The 26,257-nt window shown below is 39.6% G+C and overlaps 1 protein-coding gene across 3 annotated transcripts in view; it reads right to left on the bottom strand.

Moving 5' to 3' along the window:
- The window catches only part of TSPAN4 (tetraspanin 4), a 753,539-nt gene that overhangs the window by 435,776 nt on the left and 291,506 nt on the right, over positions 1–26,257 (bottom strand). For all 3 annotated transcript variants that reach the window (XM_060769140.2, XM_067462592.1, XM_060769125.2), the window contains one exon: positions 20,094–20,155. In XM_060769140.2, coding sequence (XP_060625123.2) covers positions 20,094–20,155 — 62 coding nt within the window. The remainder of the gene's footprint in view (positions 1–20,093; positions 20,156–26,257) is intronic.

The following is a 26,257-nucleotide window of genomic DNA, read 5'->3' as shown; positions in this document are numbered from 1 at the left end:
ACTGTTGGTGTGATATTATAATTTTTTTTCACAAATTAAACAAAAAACTTGCCCCAGACATGCGGAAATAATAACGAAACGACCTCAGAACAATAACGAAACAAATACAATAACGAAATACGAAGCATTTACAAAACGTGTTTAAAAATTCGTTTTTTAAAAAAATTGCTCCAGAATGGTTCGTTATCATTTTGTAATTGAAAAAATTAGCGAATTATTAACGAATTACGAATTAACGAAACAAAACCGCCCAGCCCTATCAGATTTACTGTTAGAAATTGCAATAACCCCACACCAATGGGAGAATATTTTAATCTTTTTTGGACATGCAGTTAATGACCTTCAAGCAACAAATGACCTTTATTTTTTTTTAAAAAAAAAGAGTTTTCAAATGAAGACTAGAAAGAGAAAGGGGATATAGTCACAAGTTCCAGTCCAATAGTTGAAGGATGGAAAGATACAATGGTTTCTTAGCATACTACATGTAGATGAAGTGTTAGGGAAATCAGAAATGCGCAGAACTAGATGTGGAAAAAGATACATCTAGTCAGAACTAGATGTAGAAAAAGATAGCACTTCCAAAAGATTATTTGAAGCAGATGAATTTTAAAACCTGTTGATTTTATTCTCTATGCTTTCACACTTCAGGTATAAAGAGCTTGATGAATCTCTATCATCTTATGCAACATCTTGGGGGCTCCTTGTCAAGAAGCCAGACACTCACCCTGACCTGGAATGCAAGGAAGTGGGGGGGGGGGGAGAGAGAGAACACAGGATAGGAGAGAACCACTGGTAAGACATCTGGCTTTTGTTTTGTGAACTGTTTCAGAACCTGAAGGGTGTGGGGAGGGGGGGGAGTTAAATGGTTGTGAGATATATAACCTGCAAGGAAGTAGACACCATTAGAACTGGCTTTTTTGTATTCTGGTAATAAAGACTTGGTTTCCAGTGAGTACATTGTGAGCTGGTCTTATTCCAAGATTTTCCAGAAACCTAACACTTGTGGCCAATGACACGATTTACATCTTTCTGTATCTCATGATACTTTGGCCTTACCTCACCACTGTATAATCACTCTTAAATACCTATGGATTGATATTACATAGTACTTCTCAAACATGGATTTAAATCCATGCAAGTGCATGCTGAAATAAATCAATTAGTCTTCACAATGATGTTACTTTTTTTTACATTTATTTATTTATTTATTTATTTATTTATTTATTTGGGGTTCTTTTACCCCGCCCTTCTCACCCCGAAGGGGACTCAGGGCGGCTTACAGGAGCAAAGGCACAATTTGATGCCTGCAGTACAGAACAATCAAAACACAGAATTACATCAATTCAAAACAGTCCATGCATTATACCAATAAAAACAATAAAATCAATAAAACCAATACAAACCCAATACAAACCCAATTCCTTCTCTTACATGGTCAGCGTTCACTAACTCATAGTTCTAGTTTTCAGTTCCACTTCAACAGTCTTGTTGGTCTTACTCGCCTGGTTGTCTTATTTAATTGCCAGATTGCCCAAAGGCCTGGTCCCATAACCACATCTTCACCCTCCTCCTGAAGGAGAGGAGGGATGATGATGCCCTGATTTCCCCCGGGAGTGAATTTCACAGGCGGGGGGCCACCACTGAGAAAGCCCTGCTCCTCGTCTCCACCAGCCTCACTTGTGACAGTGGTGGGGTCGAGAGCAGGGCCTCCCCAGATGATCTCAGACTCCGGGGTGGGATGTAGAGGGAGATACGTTCGGACAGATACACTGGACCAGAACCGTACAGGGTTTTGTAGGTCAAAACCAGCACCTTGAATTGTGTTCCCTTCCCTTTTTTTACCATGAAACAAACTAACTCTTGGGGGGGAGGCATTATCTCGGACTTCTTTACACTAAACCTTTGAAGCAAGCCAATGTGATTTATTATCGCCATATTTTATATGGGGCCAGAGGATAGTAGGCTGATAGTGATTCATCTAAATTCACTAAATTTCATCTGTTTCAGGTGAGATTATACCTAGACTCCCTTTTTTCTTATATCTCCTACTTCTACTGATCTGGCCAAGCAAGACCAATCTACATTAGTTTGTTTTTATTACACACTGCAGTTATACAGAACTTGCAGTTTTTACTGCCCTGGGCTGACAACACAGAGAGTTAATGATGCAATTACTGTTTCTGATGCCATGAGAATACAGGGCAGGTAATATTACCTGAACTAATCTGGACCTGATAGGATACAAATCCGAGTATTAACAACTGGAGAAACATATCTTCAGAGGCCAATGCAATTCAATCATGTCATTAATTTAACAAATGGTTATTTCAATTTCTTGTGCAGTTTTACAAGCATGGATAAAAAGCACAGTACACCTAGAACATTTAAGTGTAAATGTTGAGACTTCTAAACAGAATGTAACACAACGCTAAACACACACCCAAGTGATAATAATTGCAAATTTGATTAAGAACTCTTCTTTCATGCTTCCTTTAAGCTGTAAATATGTGAAATGTTCATTTTAAAATTCAAGAAAGATAGGCAAACAAGAATGACAGCACTGCAATAAAAAGCATGGGTGACGGTCTCTATTTTATAAATTCAGCCAGTTTATACCTTCATTAACTCCAACTGAACTTGGATTGATTACCTTGGTAATGAAAGCTGATGCTATCCTTCATTAAAGTCAGTGAGGCCTAAATCATCAAAACATCTAGAGACTTTAGATGATGAAGCTTCTTTAATAAGACAATTTTCAAGAACCACAGAGGCTGGGGTGAAATCTATTTCTCCTTGACTTGAAAAAAAAAGTGTCCAGAAGCCATTTTATGCAGGATAGTGCAAAATATAACATCAACATACCACAATTTTGGAGATAATATTCCAAGTTCCTTATTCCATTTGAGGACACCTATATTCTTTTCATCTGTTTATCTATATAATTGTTTGTAAAATAACCATACAAGGCAATGCACAGGATTATAAGTAAAGGTAAAGGTTTCCCCTTGATATTAAGTCTAATCATGTCCAACTCTGGTGGGTATGCTCATCTTCATTTCTAAGCCGGAGAGCCGGTATTGTCTGTACACGCCTCCTAGGTCATGTGGCCATCATGACTGCATGGAGAGCCATTACCTTCCTGCTGGAGAGGTACCTATTGATCTACTCACATTTGCATGTCTTCGAAATGCTAGCTTAGCAGAGCCTAGGACTAACTACGGAAGCTCCCTGGATTCAAACTGCCAACTTTTCAGTCAGCAAGTTCAGCAGCTCAGCAGTTTAACCCACTGCACCACTGAGAGCTTATAGCTTTTCTTTATTCACCTCAGCAGTCCAGTACCCTTTTGATATGATGGACTACAATTCTTCTAATTCTATAACTAGCAGCAGCCCATCAGGTTGACAAAGATTGCCTTATGCCTTCATTTTCATTATGCTAACCGCATAACTCTCTTTCGCTCTCTCTTTTTCTTTGCTTTTAAAATCCACAGTCTGGGGCGAGTGTGTACTTATCCAATCTATAGGGGGAAAATAACAGAAGTACATTAACTGAAGATATTATAATGTGGAGGACACCAGTGAAGGTATCAATGTCAACTAGTACAAGAAGTCCAGTTTAGTGGAAATGACTCTACGTCAGATGGCAAGCATGTTACACGTTCAGAGCATTAACAACATAGTATGTTGTGCCAACTACATCATAAAGGCATCATTAAACTTTTCAAGTCTGGTATTTCTGTTTCAGGATAAGTAATGAATGGCCACAATGATTCTGAAACGATGTCCATATAATTGAAACCAATGCTTCTCTTAATGTAATAAATTCAGTCAATAATAGAAGTTCCCACACACTATTGAACATGTAGGTCTCCTTTACAGGTAAGGTACTTCAATACTATTTTACTGACATAGCTTCATCTGATGGAATTATGTGTTTTGCAGTTTCTAAAGGCAAAAATATAAATCCCAAGATTCCATAGGATGGAACCATGACAGCTAAGGCAGAATCAAAGTGCTATCACTGGATAGGGTAAAAGACACCAGGGGCCACCAAAGACAGTGCACTTATGGTCTTCCATTTCCCACTGATCAAGACTGTTGCCATATTAAGTATAGATCCCTATTTACAATTGGTGAATATAGTTGTTTAAAGTAACCGAACTACTAGCCAGCATAGCACAGTCTGTAAAAGATTAGATTCATAAAACATCCAAGCCCAAAATGAGCATATTTAAGGGCAGTCATTAAATATAGAGAAGCTGTATCTCAGCCTGACATGGATATTAGAAGAATGGAAAGTGGTTAATATTCCGACAGTAGAGACTGTCTATGTGATCAATGCCACACTGTCACTAAACCTTCAAGTTGCATTCTTTGGCACTAAATGAGAAGGTGGTGAATGGAGAAGATTGCTGCTTCTTAAACCACATAGTGCTGTAACACCCCGAGTCCATATCATTTCTCTACCTGTTCACATTGGAAAAACCTTTTCAACTGATCTCTGAATTCATCAGATTTAAAATATAACACCTGGCTAGGAAAAAAATTAGAATTATTATAATCGAGTCTCACATGGCATGCATAAGGCTTACTATGTTTGAGATTTAGAGTTATTAAAGCCAAGTGAGAAAAAAATGATTTGACTTAGATAGCAACTCTAATTCTGAAAGCAGTTATTTTAGTGTAGCTAACCATCAAGTATAGTCATATTTTGGACACTTTTTTCAAACTTAAAAAAAAATCCCGATTTTTGTGCTTCTAAAAATATGGAGGTCTTCAAAACATGATTCACTTTTGGTGATCAATAGAAACTACCCAAATTACAAGCCATTTTAACACACTCAATGTGCTTAGTGATCAACACGCTTTCAACTCATTAGATCTTTGTTTATTAAAGTGTGTGCCCGGCAATCCTTGAGGTAGGCATGAAGAATTTCCATGATAGAGAAGGTGATGGACTAGGATATTTCAGAGGTATTGTGATGGATGTTCATACGTCAAACAGAAAGTTCAAACAGTATACTTTTCCTTGGTTGTCTACTGTGCTGGAATAGCATCAAAAAGCTGGAATAATAGACACACATACATATACACTTCATTCATGCCTGGCTGGAGTTTGCTTTTCTCTATAGTACTGGCAAAGCTTGGACATTATGGCACCCTTGTGTGGCTCTTAAATTCAGTGAAGCAGAAAGAGCTGAGGAAGAACTGACATTCTGACAACTATGGCAGCTTAGATGTTTCTTCTATGAAGCACTCAGAAAACCTTTGCATCAGAAACTTTGGTGATATTCTGTGATTCTTAGAAGCCCAATGTGCATTACATTTACTATTCCATCTAACATCAATATAGTAGGACAACTTTCAAGTTCAACTGGAGAATTTGTTAGAAAATTGGGAATTGAATGTCCATGGCAAGGGGAAAAGTGATCTTACGCCATTAGTTGTTTTGATGTTAAATATATTATGGCTATGTGAAAAAAATACAGGAAGACGTTTTCACCATTTTCTCAGCAAATCCTTTTTTCTGGAGGAATGTGGGGAGTTCTTTTACCAAAAAATGTTATTTTTTCCCAAGCCTTCTCAATTCTATATATATATATGCCACTCCATATGAATGACACCACACTGGGGAAGGCTGTAATAGGAAATTGTGTTGAAAGGACATGGGAGAAAGGAGTTAGTTCAGTCAGTCTGCTAGTTCAGTGTACACTTTCTTAGGTAGAGAGATAGACACACAGATACCCACAGGAGAATACAATGTGAAGGCTTAGTGTCTGATGTGTATCTCCCAAAGCATCCCAGTTTTCATATTTAAAACCCAAATGTCACAATAATCAACCATAAAAAGAAAATAAAAGATTTCCTTTCAAATCAGCAAAAGTGATTCCATGGCTGAATTTAAGCTGCTTCGATGAGATTATACTTTAAAATGAGTCATGGTTCGGTCACAGAATGCATAATAATACACAGTTCCTATGTGTATTTCTCTCTCTACTAAATCAAGCAATTCCTGTTCATTTTTATGTATAACATAGGCCTTCTAGCTTAAGCGGCAAACTTTTGAGTAGTCTCTCTTCTTTTCAAGCTTTAACAAGTTGTCAAAGTATCATGTTTCTAAAACTCAATTATTTACTTCGCTGTGTCCCAATTCTTGTGGTGACTTTTTGTATTTTCCAGTACATTCTAAAAAAACAAATGTAGTGCGGCTCCCCTATCTACACAGGATACATTCCTGAACTTACAACGGAAACAGAAAATGCTAGATAATATTGAAATCAATGTATTTTTGAAGGCTTTCATGGCTGGAATCACTGGGTTGTTGTAGGTTTTTCGGGTTGTATGACCATATTCTAGAAGCATTATCTCCTCTCCTCTCTCTTCTAGAATGCTTCTAGAACATGGCCATGCAACCCGAAAAACCTACAACAACCCATTGAAATTAATGACTTCCACTGTAGAATCATAGAGTTGGAAGATACCACATGGTTCATCTAGTCCAATCCCCTGTCATGCAGGGCCCCAAGGAAGAAACTTCCACCACACTCTGAGGCATAGAGTTCCACTGCTGAACAGCTCTTACAGTCAGGAAGTTCTCCCTAATGTTCATGTGGCATCTCCTCTGCTGTATTTCGAACCCATTGTTCCCTGGCAGCAGAAAATAAGCCTGCCCTCTCTTCCTTATTACAGCCTTTCAAATATTTTAAAATGGCAATCATGTCTCATTTTGACCTTCTCTTCTGCAGGTGAAACAGACACAGCTCTTTAAGCCGCTCCTCATAGGGCATGGTCTCCATACTTTTGATTATTTTAGTTACCCTTCTCTGGGTACCTTCCAGTTTGTCAATATCTCTCTTAAATTGTGGCAACCAGAATTGGACACAGTATTCCAGGTGCAGCCTAGCCAAAGCAGAACACCAGGGGGAGGGACCATGATTTCCCTTGATCAGGACCAGCAGTTCTCAAAGTGTGCTCTGTGGAGTCCTTTACTGCTGAGTTGAGAATTATAAAAGGTAAAGACTTATTTGGGAACAAAAATCCCACAAGCTGACACCAATTACAAAAGATAGAGGCTTTACTTGGGCAATATAATCCCACCAGCTGTACACCACTTGTGATTGAATTTGGCTTCTGTGTTTAAAAATCCAAAATCAAAAGCTGTAAATAAGCTGGAACATTCTTCTGGCCGGAAAACCTTTTGAAAGAGCTCTGGTACCCACCAAACTTAAAAGGAAAATTAAGCCCTTGGCTTACTTGAAGTATCTTAGACAAGAATGCACTGGATTTGCACTCAGGCTTGTGTTCTGAGGTAACACTGAAAAGATTACTCTTTTAAAATACACGCTGCCACCATAGAATTTTGACAGCTACAAGAACTTGCTTTTAAAACTTCACCCACAGATGCACACATGAGGCAGATGTTGTAAACAATAAAACAATGATGTTTATTTAAGAGAACTTGAACAAAACAGGCAATAAGCTTAGCTGGTCAGAAGTATTAACTTAAAAGTGTGTGGTTTCTCTAAGCAGTTCAAACTTAGTTGCAAGTAACACTCCTCTCTCCCTCCAGAAATTACTGACAGGATTTCTTCTCTGAAAGTAATTCTAAACTCCACCACAGATAGTCCTTTCCTGGATCTATCTCTACCCTCCTCCACCAGCTATCTTCCCTAATAGCTGTAAAATCTTCTCCCTAGCTATCTCTGCTAGCTAACTGACTAACTTCAGGCCTCTCTCACTATTCTCTTCTTCACTCCAAACTCCTAACTCTTTCTCCTTTGACATCCAGACTCAATCTGAGCTGAGTTTTTAAAGCACACCCTTAAAGTCATTTTTTTCCTTTTCTAAGTTAAGCTTCGCCCACTCTCTCCCAGCCAATCTCTAACTCCCCTCTTTTCCCTCCAAGCTGTTTCTAAACATGCCTCCTTCAGGAAATGAGTATCGGAAATGGATTCCCTCTGCACCCTTTCCAAAATGGCTGCCGAACTTCTTGGGCCTACTTTCCTAGGCTTGTCCTAGCCCAACAGGTAGGGAATTCATCACAAGAATGAAGTCTTTTTAGGTGGCCATTATTTTAAATGTTTTACTTACTATGAACTTTTTTGATATGTTTATGATATGATCCACCTTAAGAAGGCCATTTTGGCCATTCAGCTGTATGAAAATACCTGCATCTCTATCTTTTTATATATCTATCTATATCTAAAACTCAAGGAATGAACAAATGATTGAACACAAATCCATTTGTATTCGACTTAATCCACTTCACTGTTCAGAATCAAAAGACAGACTCAGACAAGAAATTTCAGGCTTCATATTTATTTATTGTATCAGGAGCGAACCAAACAGTTGTATTTTATTTTATTTAAAAAGACAGAAGACAAAGAACACATTGTTACCTGAAGAAAGATCTAACATAATAATACATTTTCAATGGGGGAAAAAGATGAGGAAAGAAGGGAAAAGAAAAATGTAACAGATCTAGAACAAAAAAGGAATGGAAATTGTTGAAATGGTGTAAAAATTTATATAGAATAATATATGGCAACTTATAGAGCCGAAGTGATATGAGTACACAAACTATCAATAGTACTGAGGGAGCACCTTACCAAATAATCACATTGAAAACGGTCCATTGGAATTTTAAAAAGGGACACAACTTTATGGGTACAGCTGAAGGGGATTGCCCCAGCATGGGTCTGGAGCTAGGTATCAGTTGGCCTCTTTGCCAAATGATAAAAGCAAACTTGAGACTTCTGGGATGACAGGCATGGGGTGCACAATGGGAGGAAGCCATTACATGATTCTGCTATCACCTAGGATAGGTGCTGAACAGCTCTTACCCCCTAACTGGGCATGACTCTGTATGCCTCACCCCCTATCCCCTAACTGGGTATGGTTCTGAATGTCCCACTCCCAAGGTCCCATTAGGCGACTCCCAACAGTGCCTAGTAGGGCACATCTGCCCATCTTCCCTTCCCCTGGATCTGAACACCATACTAAAACTGCCCAAAGATGCAACAAAGTTTACAGATTCTTTACTATATATTTTCACACAACAAATCAAGTAAAGATATCTGGTCTGGGAATGATGTAGATGGCTCAAATATTCTGAGAGTAGATCAAAGGGAATCTTACACATAGGCTGCCTCTGGTCCTACCTGCTCAGACTGGCTTCTTCTCTTGCTCTTTTCCACAGCCTGCAAAATGGTAGTGACAACCCGCAATGCTCCATTCCTGGTACGTTGGGAATTCCATTCATATAATTTTATTGTCTGGTCTATTTGCTGATGCATACCCAAACATGCCTATGCAAAAATAAGTGTGTACATAATAATTACTTTTATTTATGTTGTCTCTAGCATAAACACAGCTTGACGTAATGGTCTAGCATTGAACTACAATTCTGGAGACCAGGTTTGATTCCCTGCTCAGCCATGGAAACTCAGTGAGTGACCTTAGGCAAGTCATACACTCTCAGCCCCAGAAAACCCCATGACATGGTCACTTTAGGACTGTCATAAGTCGGAAATGACTTGAAAGCACACAAAAATAAGACTACATTCATGACAAAAATATTTCTGAAAGAAAACACCCCCTCCCCATATTTTCTTTAAAACTTCATTTAAAATATTGCTGTTCTGTTGTACCACTCCGCAATATTATTGTTTTCACTTGACCTCTCCGACGCCAATGTGCCTTCATTCTGACACAGAAGGCAAGATGATACTTTCAAAGCTCAGGCATGCCTCCAAGACAGCTCTAACTGTATCTGCCTAAAATGAAAGCTGAAGAACCCCTGGCATTATGGCTTTTCCCTGGGTATCCTTCACACAGATCAGGTCAATATAATCTGCTCTTGTATTTTTTAAAGCACAGATGAGTGGAAAATATATTTCCAGCTGATGGAAAAAAAAAACCAATAACAACTTTTTCCCATTTCCTTGATGCCCTAGGATCTGCAGCTACTGCAAAAAGCCAATCAATTTGTTAACCTGCAATAATTAAAGGGAAAACTAGGAGGAGAGCTGTCTGTCCGTTGTTTCCAATGTGAAATCCCTTCAAATGTCTTACAGAGATGAGCACATAACTGTACAAAATTGTCAAATATGCAATAGGATGGGAAAGTAATATATAAATATGAGACTCATTTTGCATGTTTCTGAACAGATTTATTTGTGCCTGTATTTTTGGATTGCAATCCCAGGATTTTACTGGTGGTATAGTCAAGATACAATAATTTTTTAATTGGACCCAAATCAGCCAAGGAATGATCTTGATGGAGGATCATCTATACCAATAAAAACTGAAATGAAATGCTAATGTTGTTAAGAATTTATACACATTGTTCACGCCCAAGGATAAACAATTCTGTTGAACTCTGTTTCCCTTTGGTTATATGTTTCTTCTTCGTGGTCTCCATGAAATGCGCACCTGTGGTAGTTTCCTGCATCCACGCAGTTGAGTTGGAACTCTTGTAGAAAGCTCTTGAGTTATAGGGCTACAGTTCTGCCCACCCTCCCAGAGTATATAGCCAAAAAGGAGGGGCTGTAGCTTCAGTTCTTTTTGTACAAGAAAGCAGCAGCTTAAGAGTTCTATCCTTGCTAAACACTAATGGTATTTGATCTCGGATTGCCTAATGACTACTTCTATCCCTATTTCTACACCCTACTTCGCTGATATTGACTCTGACTGTTTGATATTGCCTTGCCTGTGATTGAGTTCTGCTGTTACAGTAAGAAATGTATGTTGCCATAGGGTGGCGGCCACCTCGTGTTGGCTTTGCTGGGGTAGGACCACGTTACAGCCTCCTGTCCCATTTGTTTAGGTTCTGCCTCCTTCCCCTACATGGTACAGGAGGCTCTAAAGCTGCCAGACACTCAGCAGGAGCAGGAGCAGGGCTGGCACCGGCAGTGTACCGCAGGAAGTTGAAATGGCAGAGAACTGCTGGTACCTTGGCTGTTACTCCTGGCAAGAGCGATCTCCTCTTACAGGAGGGCAGCCAGCCTCCCTTCTGTTTTGCAGACCCCATGGTCAAAACCCTTTTACAGGGATTTAAGAACTTTTGACCCTAGGTAACCCCAGTAAACTCCTCCTGGAGGCTGTATGTATTATTATCGGCACTTATGAGACCACCCTTTGAGTCTATGACAATGGATGATATCACACCTTTCATAGAAAATGGCCTTTCTGGTGGCGATCACCTTGGCCCACCATGCCAGTGAACTCTGTGCCCTCCGAGTTGATGAGCCATACCTCAGATTCCATAAGGACAAGGTAGTCCTTCAAACAGATATTTCCTTTCTGCCTAAGGTCACATCCCACTTTCATATGTCTCAGGACATAATCCTTCTGGTGCTCTTCCAAGAACCCTCTACGCCACTTGAGAACTCTTTGCATCTCCTAGATGTTCACAGGGTCCCGGCCTTCTGTTTCACAGAACAGCACCACTAAGGAAGTTGCCCAGGCTATTTCTTAAGTACCGTAAGGATACGGCTGGCCTCCCAGTGTTCACTCAGAAGCTGTGATCTTGGCTCGTATTGGCAATTCAGTTGGCATACCAGCTAGCAGAGCTGGACTTACCTATGCAGGTGAAGGCCCATTCTAGGGCAGTTGCAATGTCTGGCGTTCCTGAGGTGTTTTCTGCTTGAACACATCTGTTGGGTGGCAATTGGTCTACCCCTCATACTTTTGTCACCCACTAAAAATTGGATGTCCTCACTAAGAGGGACATGGCTTTTGGTCATGGCTTTTGGTAGAGCTGTCTTGTTCTCCTCGGTGGCATGACACCCTCTTTTCCATGGGGACAACTCACTAATCTATCATATGTGTGTATTTCACAGATACCATGAAGAAGGAGGAAGGATGTTGCTTACCTGTAACCATATTTCTTCAAGTGGTCATCTGTGAAATTTACACATTCCACCCATCCTCCCCACATATGTCATGCCTTGGTCCATGGCTGCTGCTTTGCTGCATGGGAAATGAGGCTACAGCCCCTTCTTTCTGGCTATATCCACTGGGAGGGTGGGCAGAGCTGTAGCCCTATAACTCAAGAGCTTGCTACAAGAGTCCCGACTCAGCTGCATGGATGCAGGAAGCTATCACAGGTGCAAATTTCACAGATGACCACTCGAAGAAACATGGTTACAGGTAAGCAACCCTTCCTTTTCCTTGTTTGGTCTATTTCATCTGAACTCAGCTGAGGACTTGGGGCAGGAAGGGTCTTTGAGTGTATTTTTAAAGCACATACACTTTTTCCATGTAATACAATCACTGGATAAAGCATCTTTTTGCAAACTCTATCACAAAACTTTAGAAATATTAAGGCTCTCTCAAAGGTAAAGTGTGTTCCAGTTTGGGCTTAAGTTTCAAAAGTGCGAATTGGCAAATTTGGCTTGAAATGTGAACTTAACACATTTTTCTCACACATCCTTAGGCATGATGCATGGATTTTGCTGAACCCACTTGGCAGCCACCTGAGAACTATAACTATCTCCCCCCCCCTCCCTCCCCCCCCCCTCTCTCTCTATATATATATATCAGCCACAACCTTTTTCATATAACAAGGACTCAAGTTTCTGGTTGTTTTTTTCATAGTGTTTTTTAAAAAATTCACCTACATTGGAAAATAAAAAGCAAAGAAGAAAAGATGCTACGATTTTAGAATTCTTTGATTGTTACGTCATGGCAACTATGATTTAGTTGCATGTATTAACCGAACAGGACATAATTCAACTGTTTGTTTTTTTCTTTCCACATATATTGTCATTGCAAGTACTGGCAACATTTTATCTCAAGAACACAATTCTGTACCAATTTACTTGGATGTTAGTTTCATCATGTTCAGTGGAGTCCCCCTCCAAGAAATGTATGCACAGAATTACAGCTTAAATATGTCAAGATGGCAGACCATAAGCCTCCAAAAATCAATATCTACCCATGCTCAAACCATGACGAATAAGCCCAAACCATTTTTGTCTTTAATGGAAATTTTACGAGTCATTTCTACTTAATGGAAACAAATCAAACAACAAGAACCAACAGTATTTCCCACTTACAATATTATACTCTTTAGGGCAGCAGTAAAACAAAGCCTTTACAGAGAACCAGATAAATCCAGCAATAATGAAGAATAATAGTAAAAAAAATACTCAGGAAAACAAACATGAATCTCATAGGTTTTTGCAATTTGGGCTGTAATCTGAAGCACACTTAAAGTGCAGCAAGACATACTTCTAAGTGAACATGCACATATTAAATATGGCTCTTAAAATATCTTAACTCATGGGTATGCAGGGCCCAGGGGCCCAGGAGCAAAAGAGTCCCTTGTCAATCTATGCACAGACCAGAATTTAACACTACATTCCTGATCACCTCTCTCAACATTAAAATCTCCTGCTAACTCAATAGGAGAACATTTATGACATGTAGCAAAGAGTTGGCATGTATGCATTCATGAGAGCAATCTTGCCAAATTTTTTGCTTACTATAATTATTGTTATTATTATTATTATTATTATTATTATTATTATTATTATTATTATATTTATACCCTCCATGAATTGAAGCCTTTATTTTCTGGCTCTTCCTTCTGATTTTGTTTGCACTTGGTGACATTCTCACTCTTCCCTTCTTCTTACATCGTGCCCTTTCCTCTCCTACCTTCAACTTCTGTTAAAGCTGCTTCAATTTATTATTGGCTTCCTATTATACTTTTAGGACTTCTGTCACCCTCGGCTTATACTTGAGACAATAAGTTTTCCCAGTTTTTTGTGGCAAAATTAGGTGCCTTGGCTTATATTCAGGTCAGCTTATACTCCAGTATGTACGGTATGTCACTAAAAATGCCAGCCTATATGTGAAAGACCATCTGCTGAAAGTACAACATAACATGATGCATGCACAACTCTGACTTTAACAGGCCTTTTACAAAAGTGGAAATTTTAAATTGCTATAACTTTGTTCCCTCTTTTTCGAAAGACGTACATAAGATGTTATCATCACCTTGCACTGCTGCAGTTCTTGCTGTATGCCCAGGCATGTAGCCGGGGGGGGGGCTCGGGGGGCTTCAGCCCCCCCCCCCCGAAATTTTCATGGTGGTTCGCGAAAAGGCCTTACTGGTGCATTATTTAAACTGTTATGTTTATTCATATCATGATCTGATCACCATACTCAATATATCCCATATGCATGGGGGTATTGGGGTAACGATACAAAAGGTTTGCTAGGCTAGACCGTCTTTCACTCAGACTCAGCCCCCCCCCCGAAACTCAGCCCCCCCCCCGAAACCCCCCCTGAACATTTTTTAGCCCCCCCCCCCCGAAACGAAATCCTGGCTACGGGCCTGTGTATGCCATAAAATGGACCTCAACTTACAGCAGCTCTATGAATGACAAACCTAAATAAGATTAGAGTATTAATTGCTCTGCTAACGTTACTCATACTCAGAGCTGTGGTTTCTTTATTGCATCTGTCAATTGGTTTGTATGCCTATCATATTTTACATATTTGTGAAATCACTTTCCAGAAAGTAAAAAATTGCAAAACTCTGAGAAGTGAGCGGCTTTTACTTGGCTCTTGCATGTGCCTTCACTTACAGAGTGCAAAGAAGACAAAGGAAGAGAAGGGCAATACTATGATTGGGCAGGGAACCATCTGGACACACCATTTGAAACTGGCATAGTGACAAATGGATTGCACAGGTAAACCTCAGTATGAAATCGGCCTTAATAGGTGATGAATGGGTGGCATATCCACCCAAATTGGACGTATGCTTGTACAGTTGCAGCACAAATTTAATCATATACTCAGTGACAGGTGTAAACCTATTCACAGTTCACAGCACAAGCAGTATTCTTCAATGGCAAACAAAATGAACAAGCTCTTCATTAAACAACAAATGATGCATTTATTATAAAGCAAAATAGGAAAGCAAGAAGCAATGCAGCCATCCTCAAAACAAAACCATTAGTTCCAAGGTTAAATCTCTTACTGGATTTTGTGAATAACGCACTGTTGTCATCGTGACATGGCACAAAATACAATACCACATGAAAAGTCGCTGTTCTTGATTAAACAGGTGCAGTGGAAATTTTCAGCTTCCCTTGATCGTAATTAAAACTGTTGTTCCAATTTTCTATGAAGATATACAGGACTTTAAATCAGCTCTGATGATAATAGTATCTTTATAATATATTAGAAGTAATGAAATCATTGTACACATGGATGGAGACATTTATGAATAAAAACTGGGTTTCCCTATTTCAAATATGGGGGAATAAAATTTGTATTTTATTTGATCCTTACTGCTCTCAAAAATCCTAGAGACCTGCAGGTAAAACTTCAAGCCATCATACCACCTGCCAATTAAAGTCTTATTTGAATATCTGCAGAGTACATAATGTTTCTCCTCTCCTGTTCCATTCCAGGCAACCTTATGTCCTGTTTTCTGGAACAGGTCTTCTTGTCAGCTGGCACCATGGGTTCTGCTCATGAGAGAATTTGTGGATCATGCTGCTGCGCCTGTTAGCCCATGAGTCATTACACTGACCAGCAGCACCATCTTGTTCCTCTTTTAAGCAGATTTGTGGGCTTATATCAGAAGGTTACATACTAAAATGATGATCAGCTCTAAGAGATCTCAACACAGAGTAGCCCCTCAGGTAAACTGTTTCCACAGAAGCAGATAACAGCAGGAATTACTGTGCCCCAAGTCTTTTGTTGAGCTGCCAAGGAGTTGAATAGGTGGAGATGACAAAGGATGCACACTCACAATGAAATTCTTCAGTGGGTGCAGGTAGAAATGTAGTCATCTCTCCAAACTCGTGGATTTAACCTTCACAGATCTGACCTTGTCAAAGACAAATAGGGACTTTGACCGTGCCTGTGTCCATCTTGAATTGTGTTCAATTTAGTCAGGTTTATTCTTTCATCATTGGGAGGAAATCAAACTGGTGGAGTTTCTGGGCCCAGCCACAGATGAATTCCTTCACACATTCAGTCACTTGCTTGGGTGGAAGAGGGATAGTATGGGGAGAAGGGATGAACACTCTTTGGAGATGGAGGGAATGCTGCAACCCTGAGAGCGGCTGCTACAGCTGCTTCCCACTGCCCTTGCCCTCTTCCTGTCCAATTCTCAGTTCCTTCCCTTCCACCAACCTGCTCCCTCCATATACCCCAGAGATCTATGCAATACCCACTTTCCTTATCCCTATCCCATCTCCAACCCTCCAGCCACCTGACAAGTGACTAAGTGCATGAGATAAGTCATATGCCACCCTTCTTCCTACTCCTCCAATCCCATTCTCTTCCGCCTTCCTGCCTGCTTGCCTACCTGGGTGAATAAGAGTGCAAGTGAATATGTGTGCCCTTCCTTCTCTTGCTACCTATCTCATTCCCTCTGCATATGCAGTCAAACCAAGCAACCTCACCAGTACATGCACTTTTGTGTGTGTGTGTGTCTGTTGAATAAAATTTGGAGGATCTAAAGATATTCACATTTTTGCAGGACTGTTGTGTCTCCAACCTCCATATTAGTTCAGGTTCGACTGTGCTAACAATTTCCATCAGCAGCATAATTTGATTCCAAATACATTTTCAATCAGCAGAGCACAAATACAATGAAAGCCCTGTGAAGCTTTCTCCCACTTATCACCCCAGCACAGAATTTGTCCAATGTTCAGTTATCATTGCAGTTTCTTCCCTTGATCATCAGGCATCTTGTATTTCAGGAATGGACTCCAGAGATTGATTCATGCCAGGTTTCATCCATAAAATAGCATCAAACTCCAATTTCACCTTGCAGTCCCATCTTTCTGACCATATCAGGCACCCTGCATAGCACCAGAAATATAATATGTGTATATATGTGTCTGACTATACACCTCTCCATTGACACCCTCTAAATGTACACATATATTCCCAAATATTTTCCTTCTCCCTCTCTTTAGCTGTTGACAGCTCATTCGCATTCTGTGCACTAAATATGTAGTGAATGACAGGATGGAGGCATCCACAATCTCACTTGACAGCAGCAATCAATAAGTAGTGAAATCCTCACTAGGACGTTGCTTTTCTTTCTGGTTGCACAGACAACTGAAACTTCAATTTTGAAGGTGAAACACTGACTAAATCAGACTCCAAATATGTACAAGCAGTAGCTATTATAAAATGTAGACTTTCTAAGCCACATATTGACTGTGCATCCTTGAATGTCCCTTCATCCCTAACAGGAATCATTCTATAACAGTCCCACTTGATTCTGCACTACTCAGGCCTCATCTGAAACACTGTGTTCAGTTTTGGACGCTTACAAAGAAAAGATAAAAGTTGGAGCAGGTTCAGAGAAATGCAACAACAATGACAGATATAGAAAACAAAACACGAGGAAAGGCTGAAGGAGCTAGAAGAGAAGAGAAGACTTGCAGTGTCTCAAGGACTCCCGTGGTTGTTTGCTGTGCCAAAGGATAGGATAAGGCCTAATGGACAGATTGCCACTGAACATTAGAAGGAACTTCTTGACAGTAAGACTGGTTCAGCAATGAAACCATTGGCTAGAGAGGTGGAGGGTCTCCTTCTCTGGACATCTTCAAAAAGAGGCTGGGAGGCTATTCGATGGGAATGCTCTAGCTGGAGATCCTGTACTTAGCAGAGAATTGGACTCAGTGGCCCATAAGACCTCTTCCAGCTCTTTGATTCTATGATTGTATTCTTATATAAGGGAACTAAATTAGAAAAGTGACAGTGTTGTGTTTCTGTGTCCCTGTAATCCTTCTTTCCTTCATGGATGTCATATAATGATGAGTAGATATCCTTCTTCTACCACTTGCAATGAAAATCTCTTGAGTGACAGGTTCAACCCAGGAAGCCAACCTGCCGCCTCCTAAGCAGCACAGTATTAGCAAAATTGGAAGCAGACATATTTGCTCTTGCCCTGTGCCACTTGAGGAGGTGCCTTCACTCCAGGTGCTACAGGAAGGGGATCTTGTCAGTGGGAGAACAGGGGGAAGGCACAATCAAGGCAGAAGTCAGACACAAAATGGTGTCCACAGCTTTGGCAGCCACAGAGCAATGTTCCAGATTGTGATTCATGCAAAATATAAGGCTAGCCCTTGACATGTCACCTTCAGCTCCTTTCACCTATCTGTTTTTCTGAGTTAGATCCACAAATAATTCCTCAGCAGTGGTCAGATCTTCATGAGATGCTACTATATTCATGAGAAGAGTGCCTGACAAAAATGACTGCGTGCTGCCTAGCAGCTCTGACTTTCTAATACCTATGAATTTAAATTGCAAATATGGCAATTAACAGCAATTCAATGTAATGAATAAAAACACCAGAGATCTACTCTCTGGCACAGATTGCTTTACAACATTGTGAATGTAATACAGTTCTTCTGAATTGTATTAATTTGAAATACATAGCACTTCACATGAAGTGAGCACTGTGAAACATAGCCAGATTTAATTTGTGTGTTATGTAATAAGGATGCTTAGCACTTGCAGAGAGACCTCTCTTCTTGTCAGTGTACTTCACCACTATTAGCTAATTCATCCATGTGACATCCTGGAAAGGTTTGTAAAAAGCAATCCATTTGACTGCTGCAGTGGATGGTCTCTAAAGGCTGACGTACAATCCAGGCACTGGGAGACTTGCTGTGTTAGCAGCAAGTCTGGAAGCACAATTTACACAAGGTTACAAAGCAGCGGAGCAAGCACACACAACAATTCAGGAGGGCTTTTTTTCTGTGGCAGGAAAGATACATGGAAGACATGAAGCCAAGGCTGGATCATTGCCAAGTGCCTAATTTATACTGCAAACAGGAGGACCTAACAATGGATTAGAACAGTATTATGCAGGGAGGAAATATATTTCAGTTTAAAGTTCTAGTGAAGGAAAAGCTGCCATTCCCCTCTATTTGGTGAATTCCCCTCTATTATGGTGAATTAACCATATGTGCTACCTGCAAAAGAATAATTTCTACAAGTCATGGATTCACAAACATCCTGGGGAATGGTGAGGACAGTTGCCCCGATCGAGTAGAAATAGAAGGGAGGCTGCCTTTGGATAGGTCTGGAACAAACCATCTTACTGCTTCTTGGCAGGGGGTTGGACTGGATGGCCCATGAGGTCTCTTCCAACTCTTTGATTCTATGATTCTATGACTGTTTGGGGTCATGGCACAACCTACATTCTTCCTAGTGAACACCAGGATCTTCTTTTACCTTTTAAGTGGTGAACATCAGAGGACTTTCTCCCTTTCCCCTTCTTTATGGATAGTAGCTTAAGAATTTTGATTCCAGGATCTCACATGCTTATGGCAGGCAAAAGCATTGTGAACAAGAAAAGACAAAACTAAAACAGGCCTCTTTTAAGTGTTTAAGTATTGAGGCATAAAATTAAGACAATTTAAGCACTAAAAATCCAGGAACTATTTTTAAAAATGAGCCATTCCTGCCTCTAACAGTCTGCAAGGTGGCCTTAACTCATAAAGTAGTAAAAGAAAATCAAGCTCCTTGCAAAATTGAGAGGACTCCTGAGATATGTGGCATACGAGCATTTTTTGGCATTCAATTTTCTAGTGCTCTAACAAGTACTAGTGAAATAAGAGCACCGCTGTATTTCCAAGTTATGCATACTACTAAAAAGTACTACCCTGTTTGAGAATATGCGTTGAGATGTTTTTCCCATGCTGTTTCTCACTTTGTTCCATAGTGAATAATAAATAAAATAACAATAATGTTTCTTCCTGCAGCCTGTTTTCTTGCTTGCCTCTCTTTCCCATGGGTGGTAAAATCCACTTCATTTTAAGCAAGTGTTGTATCATACTCTGTGGCCAGGCTATGACCTAAAAGCCCATTGTTAGAATAGCTTTGCACTTTTTTTGTAAGTTGGATCTAGGCAACAAATTCTCCCTAGTACCATATAGGCACAGTATCTATCTTTGTCTCTGGTGACTCTTCACGATCCAAAATAATTCATAGCAAACCCCTTACCAAAATATTAGAAAGAGAAAACCTTCCTGCCTTTTTAGGAAAGACTGTAATGGCTGTTATATTAATTGATATAATTTTTAAAATTCAATAAATACCTGATTTGTGGCTCTGCCAAGCTAGATCAATGCTACTGCAGGAGCTGCTGAATTCAAGAAGTCTGAAAAAGAAAAAGAAATCCAAATTCATTGACCAGCCTATTAGAGAACATGTCTAGCGGCATAACAATGATGGTATTCATTCATACTCCACCTTCCAAATTGTTATGATACTGGAAATGTTAAGCCAGATAAATATATCTTGTATGAGAACATATAACTCAAATGTACATTTCAGTAATCTTAGTAACATTTACTTCCAAACAAGCAAGTGGATGTAACTTCCACTTACTTCCATTGTCACAACACCCAGAAGTTAACATCAGCTATTTTTTCTAATAAATCAAGGGAATGAATTGAAAGACATAGCTGTGTAAGGCTGGAATACCAGCATGCAAAAGGATTGTAGGCACTAACTGAAAGAACAAAGTTACTAGCATAAATTTACATAGACTAAGTCTGCTTCCTCAGATGCATTCAGGGAATTTATTTAACTTGAGCCAGGGATTAGAACTTGAACAGATATGGAGAATTACATAGCTGAAAGGAACCTTAGTGAGCTCACCTACCTGCTCAATACAAGGAGTCCAGCTAGATCAGGGGTGTCAAACTCAAATTCACCTGGTGGCCTAGATTTGGCCCATGGGCCTTGTTTTTAACACATGTGAGCTAGACCATCCCACCAGGTAGCTATCCAATTGTTGTTTTTACAAACTTTCAGAAAAAGAGACCCTCTAGCCCAGGCATGGGCAAACTTCAGCCCTTCAGGTGCTTTGGTAGGCTGTTAGGAATTGTGGGAGTTGAAGTCCAAAACACTTGGAGGGCCGAAGTTTGCCCATGCCTGCTCTAGCCATTGGTTCCATTGCCAAACTGTTCCTACTCTCAAGAAGTTCCTTCTAAAGTTCAATAGTAATATACCTTCCTGTAACTTCAAACCTGGCCCTTCCCGCTGATGCAGTGGAGAACAAACTGCCCCCTCTTCTCTTTGGTAGCCCTTGAGATAGTTAAAAGGTGTGACATATCTCTGCTCAAACTTCTCTTCACCAGGTGCCTCATGCCCAACTCCCTCAACCTTTCCTCTTATATTCCTCCACACTTCTTAGAATCCTGATTTATGTGCTCCACTTAATAATATAGTTGTTAATTTATGTTAGTGAAAACTTTGGGGAGAAATCTCTCAAAAAGCCAAAGATACTCTTTAAAAATAATGAACGAATGAATAAGACACAGTTCTTAATTAATCTGATATTTTTTTTTTTTTTGCTGTCATCTTTAAAATGGAACAGATTGCAGCTGCTCTAAGGTTATGCCCTTTTCCTCAAAAATGCCACTTTTTTAATTTTAATTGTATCCAGTCTGGGGGGAAAATCCACTTTTATTTCTAAGCCCTGCATTTCATGGAGGGAACTTTTATCCTGTTGAAATCATTATTGTATCTTATTTTTGCTGTTCTTTATTTTATGTTTGCTGTTCTTGAGATTCATTTTGTATTAGTAGAAGTTTACCAAATACCATTCTTAATTTACAGATGAGTAAATAAAATACATTATTTACTCTCTTTTTTTACAGCACCAATACACAAACACTGTTTTGATGGAGATGAATGGCAGCTGTCTTCATGGTGCAATAGTAAAAGGAAAAGTATTTTGGTTGTACTTGTTGCCTTCAACATTTCTGGCAATTGAAATGTGGCCAAGAATATGGTAGTGAGAATGAATGGCTGTGATTTTTTAATTGTCTGGGGAATTGTGTGTTTTAAAGCATGATAGATACACATATAGGGAAAGACAAAACCTGATGCTTGGCTATAAAGTGTAGAAGCCTGCCAAACTAAACATCCAAATTAGAGCTTTGGTGGAGCAATTGAACTAATTCCTTCTCTGTCATTACGACTCATTCACCAAACTTAATCACCACTGAAAATCTTTCATATTTCCTAAATATTCTAGGCTGGGGATGCATCAAGTGAGCACCTGAGACTACCAACTACCCAACCCCAAAGCATTTAGGAGGCATAAAATCAATTCTAGTTGAATGTCAGTTTTAATGGAATGGGGTAAGCAATTGGATATCAAACCTCCAAGTATTGTCTCAGTTGAATTTCTCTCTAGAGAAAATACAATCCTTAGCTAGGAAGTGCTTTCCACTAAAGGACTGTAAGACAAAAAAAAAAAAACCCTCAGCGCTCAATCTGAACTACTGCAGAGTTCTTAATGCCTGTGATATGAGTTTATCTCACCTCTTCTGTAGCTTCATTGTGTGAAAATGTGCAAAATACAGTCCCTCAGCTTCACATACTCAACTCTGCCATGAAAGTCCTAAGCATTGACCTCACAAAATGTTGCAAAGACAATCATACTGATAATTCAGCACTTAGGCAGGATGCAAGACTATTACAGTTCAGACTAATCCTCAAAGGCAAGATGCTTAAAGGCTAACAGCTTGTCTGAACCTCCACAAAAGAGGCTTAACTCTTACTTGACAAAGTGCCTCAAAGAAACATTTGTCTTCTCTCAAACTTCACAGAATTTAGTTTTAAAAGTAAAATTTACAAGAGTAATTTTAAACATCAGTTTCAAGCAAAAGGTTTAGATTGTTGGCAATGTAGTGTATTCAAGTCCATAACCTCTACACAACAAAGGAAAAATGGCAGATGTATTGTCATTTCCACGTTTTGCAAAAGGGTTTCTACTGAGCTGGTCATATTTAGGACTCAATGATAGTATTAAATCAAGGAATAATGGCAACTATGAATAATCTCAGATTAGGATGAACTGGACAGAGGAAGAAATCCATTAGGGAGAGGAATGATACAAAAGAAAGAGTGATAAAAAGACCGAAAAGCTCTTTATAAAGCATGAAGGGAATCACACTGAATTATTTCCTCACATTGTCACCATGCAAGGAAGCCATGTATAAATCCATGGTTTCTCAGATAAACCCACAAAAAGAAACACAGAATAAAGTCAGCTACAAATCCCTTTGAGGCTTGTTTCTGAGAAAAAAGACAGTGCAACCATTTCATCACCACCATCCTGAAAATTCCTCAAAGTGAATTAAGGGCAGAAATACCTTTCTCTTAGGGGACAGCTATGCCTGCAGAGCACATATCTGTCACAGACATAAAGATATACACATACATGAACACACACATCCTTGAACAATACACCTCTAAAGAGTTGTATAGGCATAATGTTCCTTCCCACAGGAGCCCTCCAAAACAGGACATCCCAAGGAAAAGGAAGTAAAAAGACAAAAATCATGTCACTACCGAATGTTTTCCTGATTCTTGTAGCCGTTATAACCTAAGCATATAACTTCTTTCAGAGTTGCATCATGCTATGTAAATTCTCATAAAGTGTCAGGAAAAAATCAGTTATAGATGCTCCACACATCTATAGAGGAAGGTTTCCTTCCTCTCTCCTGGCTCACTGGAGGAAGGAAGAAAGGCCACCTGAGCGGCCGGCAGAAGCCTCCGATGGTCGCCGGGCTCACCCAGGTCCAAGGAAGCGCCTCCTGACTACGACTCCCAGCAGCCCTGAGTAGCGGCATGACTTGGACATGCCCGCGGAGGCATTCTGGGAGTCGTTGTTACTAAAACAATAGAATTGTGTTGTGGGGTCTTATATGGCGAGTATATCCCTAACGCTATATTTTAACTTGAAAATTTGGGGGGTGGTCTTATACGCCTAGTCGTTTTGTACCCCAGAATATACGGTACTAATCCTCTCGATTCTCTCTGCCACAGTGCTTCTTCTGGCCTTTTTGAATGCCTAGGCAGGAAAATGGCAGCAGCTGACATGAGGGACATTTGTCTCATTGAAGCAGCACTGAAACTTTCTCCCCTCTGTAGAATGACCTTCAAATGATCAACGAGGTATATCAAAATCCATAATTTGTACTTTGTATTTTGTATTATTCTGAAAAAGTATTCTAATAAAAAATAATTTAAAAAATCCATAATTTTGCCCCCAAAACCTTCTATCAGTTTACACATGAAGCTGGCTTATACATGAATAAATATGGTAAATCTGGACCCCTTGTTGTTGTTCATTCGTTCAGCCGTTTCCGACTCTTCATAACTTCATGGACCACTATCAATCATTATATTTATAAATCTTCTTCAAAGTACTGACCAGTGAGCTAAATTCAAAAACCAATTTTCTACAAGTATGCTTGGTCAGCTGCTGTTTGAATCCAGAGTTTACATTACATACATAGGACAGGTAATAAAAGGCTTCCAAATTTCTTCAAATATGTACTCTTTGATTTCATCATCTGCTCATCTAATCGTGAATGATCACTTCTCTGATCATGCTGTGGACTACTCAAGTCATTTTTACATATAAAGACCTTTAATCGTTTCTCATGATTTCATTATTTATAATCTTAGAGTGTTTAAGAAAAGTAATTTAAGGTCTTTGTTTGGCATTCTTTCTTTTCAAATTTCAAATACGGCTTTGATGGGGTTAATTCTTTCCCCTGCTATCCTCATCCATTTCACCAACCCAGTCAGAACTGAAAAGCTTTCACACTCCCTAAATGAACTGAGTGAATAGTTTACATCGACAATTTAATATTTTCTCCCACAGAATTGCAATTTGGAAACAGATTATTGACAATTTGGGACTGTGGCACAGCTGTCTGAGTGTCAGCTGCATTAAAATCACTTCTGACCACAAGGTCATGAGTTCGAAGCCAGCCCGGGTTGGGGTGTACTTCCGACCAATTGTGTAGCTTGTTATCGACTTTTGCAACCCAAAAGACAGTTGTATCTGTCAACTAGGAAAATTAGGTACCACCTATGTGTGGGGAGGCTAATTTAACAAAAAATTACGAGGCCATAAGAAAGACTCCAGCAAAGCACTCCAGCATAGGCATGCGGGGATTGTGGAAGTACTTCATCAGTGTCGCAGATGGAAGATGAAAGTGGCAGCTCCCCTGGCAGCCAGAAAAAGTTAAATAGCCTCTGACTGTCTTTATCTGTTGTGTGTCTTTGGCATTGAATGTTTGCCATATATGTGTACATTGTAATCCACCCTGAGTCCCCTGCGGGGTGAGAAGGGCTGAATATAAATACTGTAAATAAATAAATAAATAATAAATTGTCCACATATTACCAGTCTCCTTTCCAACATAGATTTGACACATCTGTTTACAACTTATGTTAGTTTAAATCAGCATTTCTCAACCTGTGGGTCGGGACCCCTGGGGGAGTCACAAGGGGGAGTCAGAGGGGTCACCAAAGACCATCAGAAAACACAGAATTTCTGTTGGTCATGGGGGTTCTGTGTGGGAAGTTTGGCCCAGTTCTATCATTGTTGGTATTCAGAATGCTCTTTGATTGTAGGTGAACTATAAATCCCAGCAACTACAATTCCCAAATGTCAAGGTCTATTTCCCCAAACTCCATCAGTGTTTACATTTGGGCATACTGAGTATTCGTGCCAAGTTTGGTCCAGATCCAGCATTGTTTGAGTCCCCAGTGCTCTCTGGATAAAGGTGAATTACAACTCCAAAACTCAAGGTCAATGTTTCTGTTGTTCATGGGAGTACTGTGTGCCAAGTTTGGTTCAATTCCATCGTTGGTGGAGTTCAGAATACTCTTTGACTGTATGTTACCTATAAATCCCAGCAACTGCAACTCCCAAATGACAAAATCAATACCCCCTCAACCCCACCAGTATTCAAATATGGGTGTATTGGGTATTTGTGCCAAATTTGATCCAGTGAATGAAAATAAATCCTGCATATTTATTTACATAATGATAAATAACAGTAGCAAAATTACAGTTATGAAGTAGTTATGATTGGAGGCCACCACAACACGAGAAACTGTATTAAGGGGTTGCAGTATTAAGAAAGGTTGAGAACCATTGGTTTAAATTGACATTAGTACCATTTTAAAATGTTTATTACTAGTATGTGGTGTAGTTGTTGAATACCACATTTTACTATTTGCATATAGTAATGCATTGATACAAAGCATCTGTGTTGGAGCCACTTGGATCACTGTGAAAAGAGCTGTATACATTCATATTTTTTTCTGTTAAAGACACATCAAGTAGCAGTGCACTTCACACTGTCCATTCCCACTAACAACACATGTACTGTCATGCATGATATAAACTCTGAGACAAGATTTCTGCCCAACACAATGAAAG

Source organism: Anolis sagrei, chromosome 1 (assembly GCF_037176765.1).
Source record: "Anolis sagrei isolate rAnoSag1 chromosome 1, rAnoSag1.mat, whole genome shotgun sequence".
Classification (NCBI taxonomy): domain Eukaryota; kingdom Metazoa; phylum Chordata; class Lepidosauria; order Squamata; family Dactyloidae; genus Anolis; species Anolis sagrei.
Note: the sequence above shows the minus strand (reverse complement) of the source record. Positions and strands in the feature narration are given on the sequence as shown.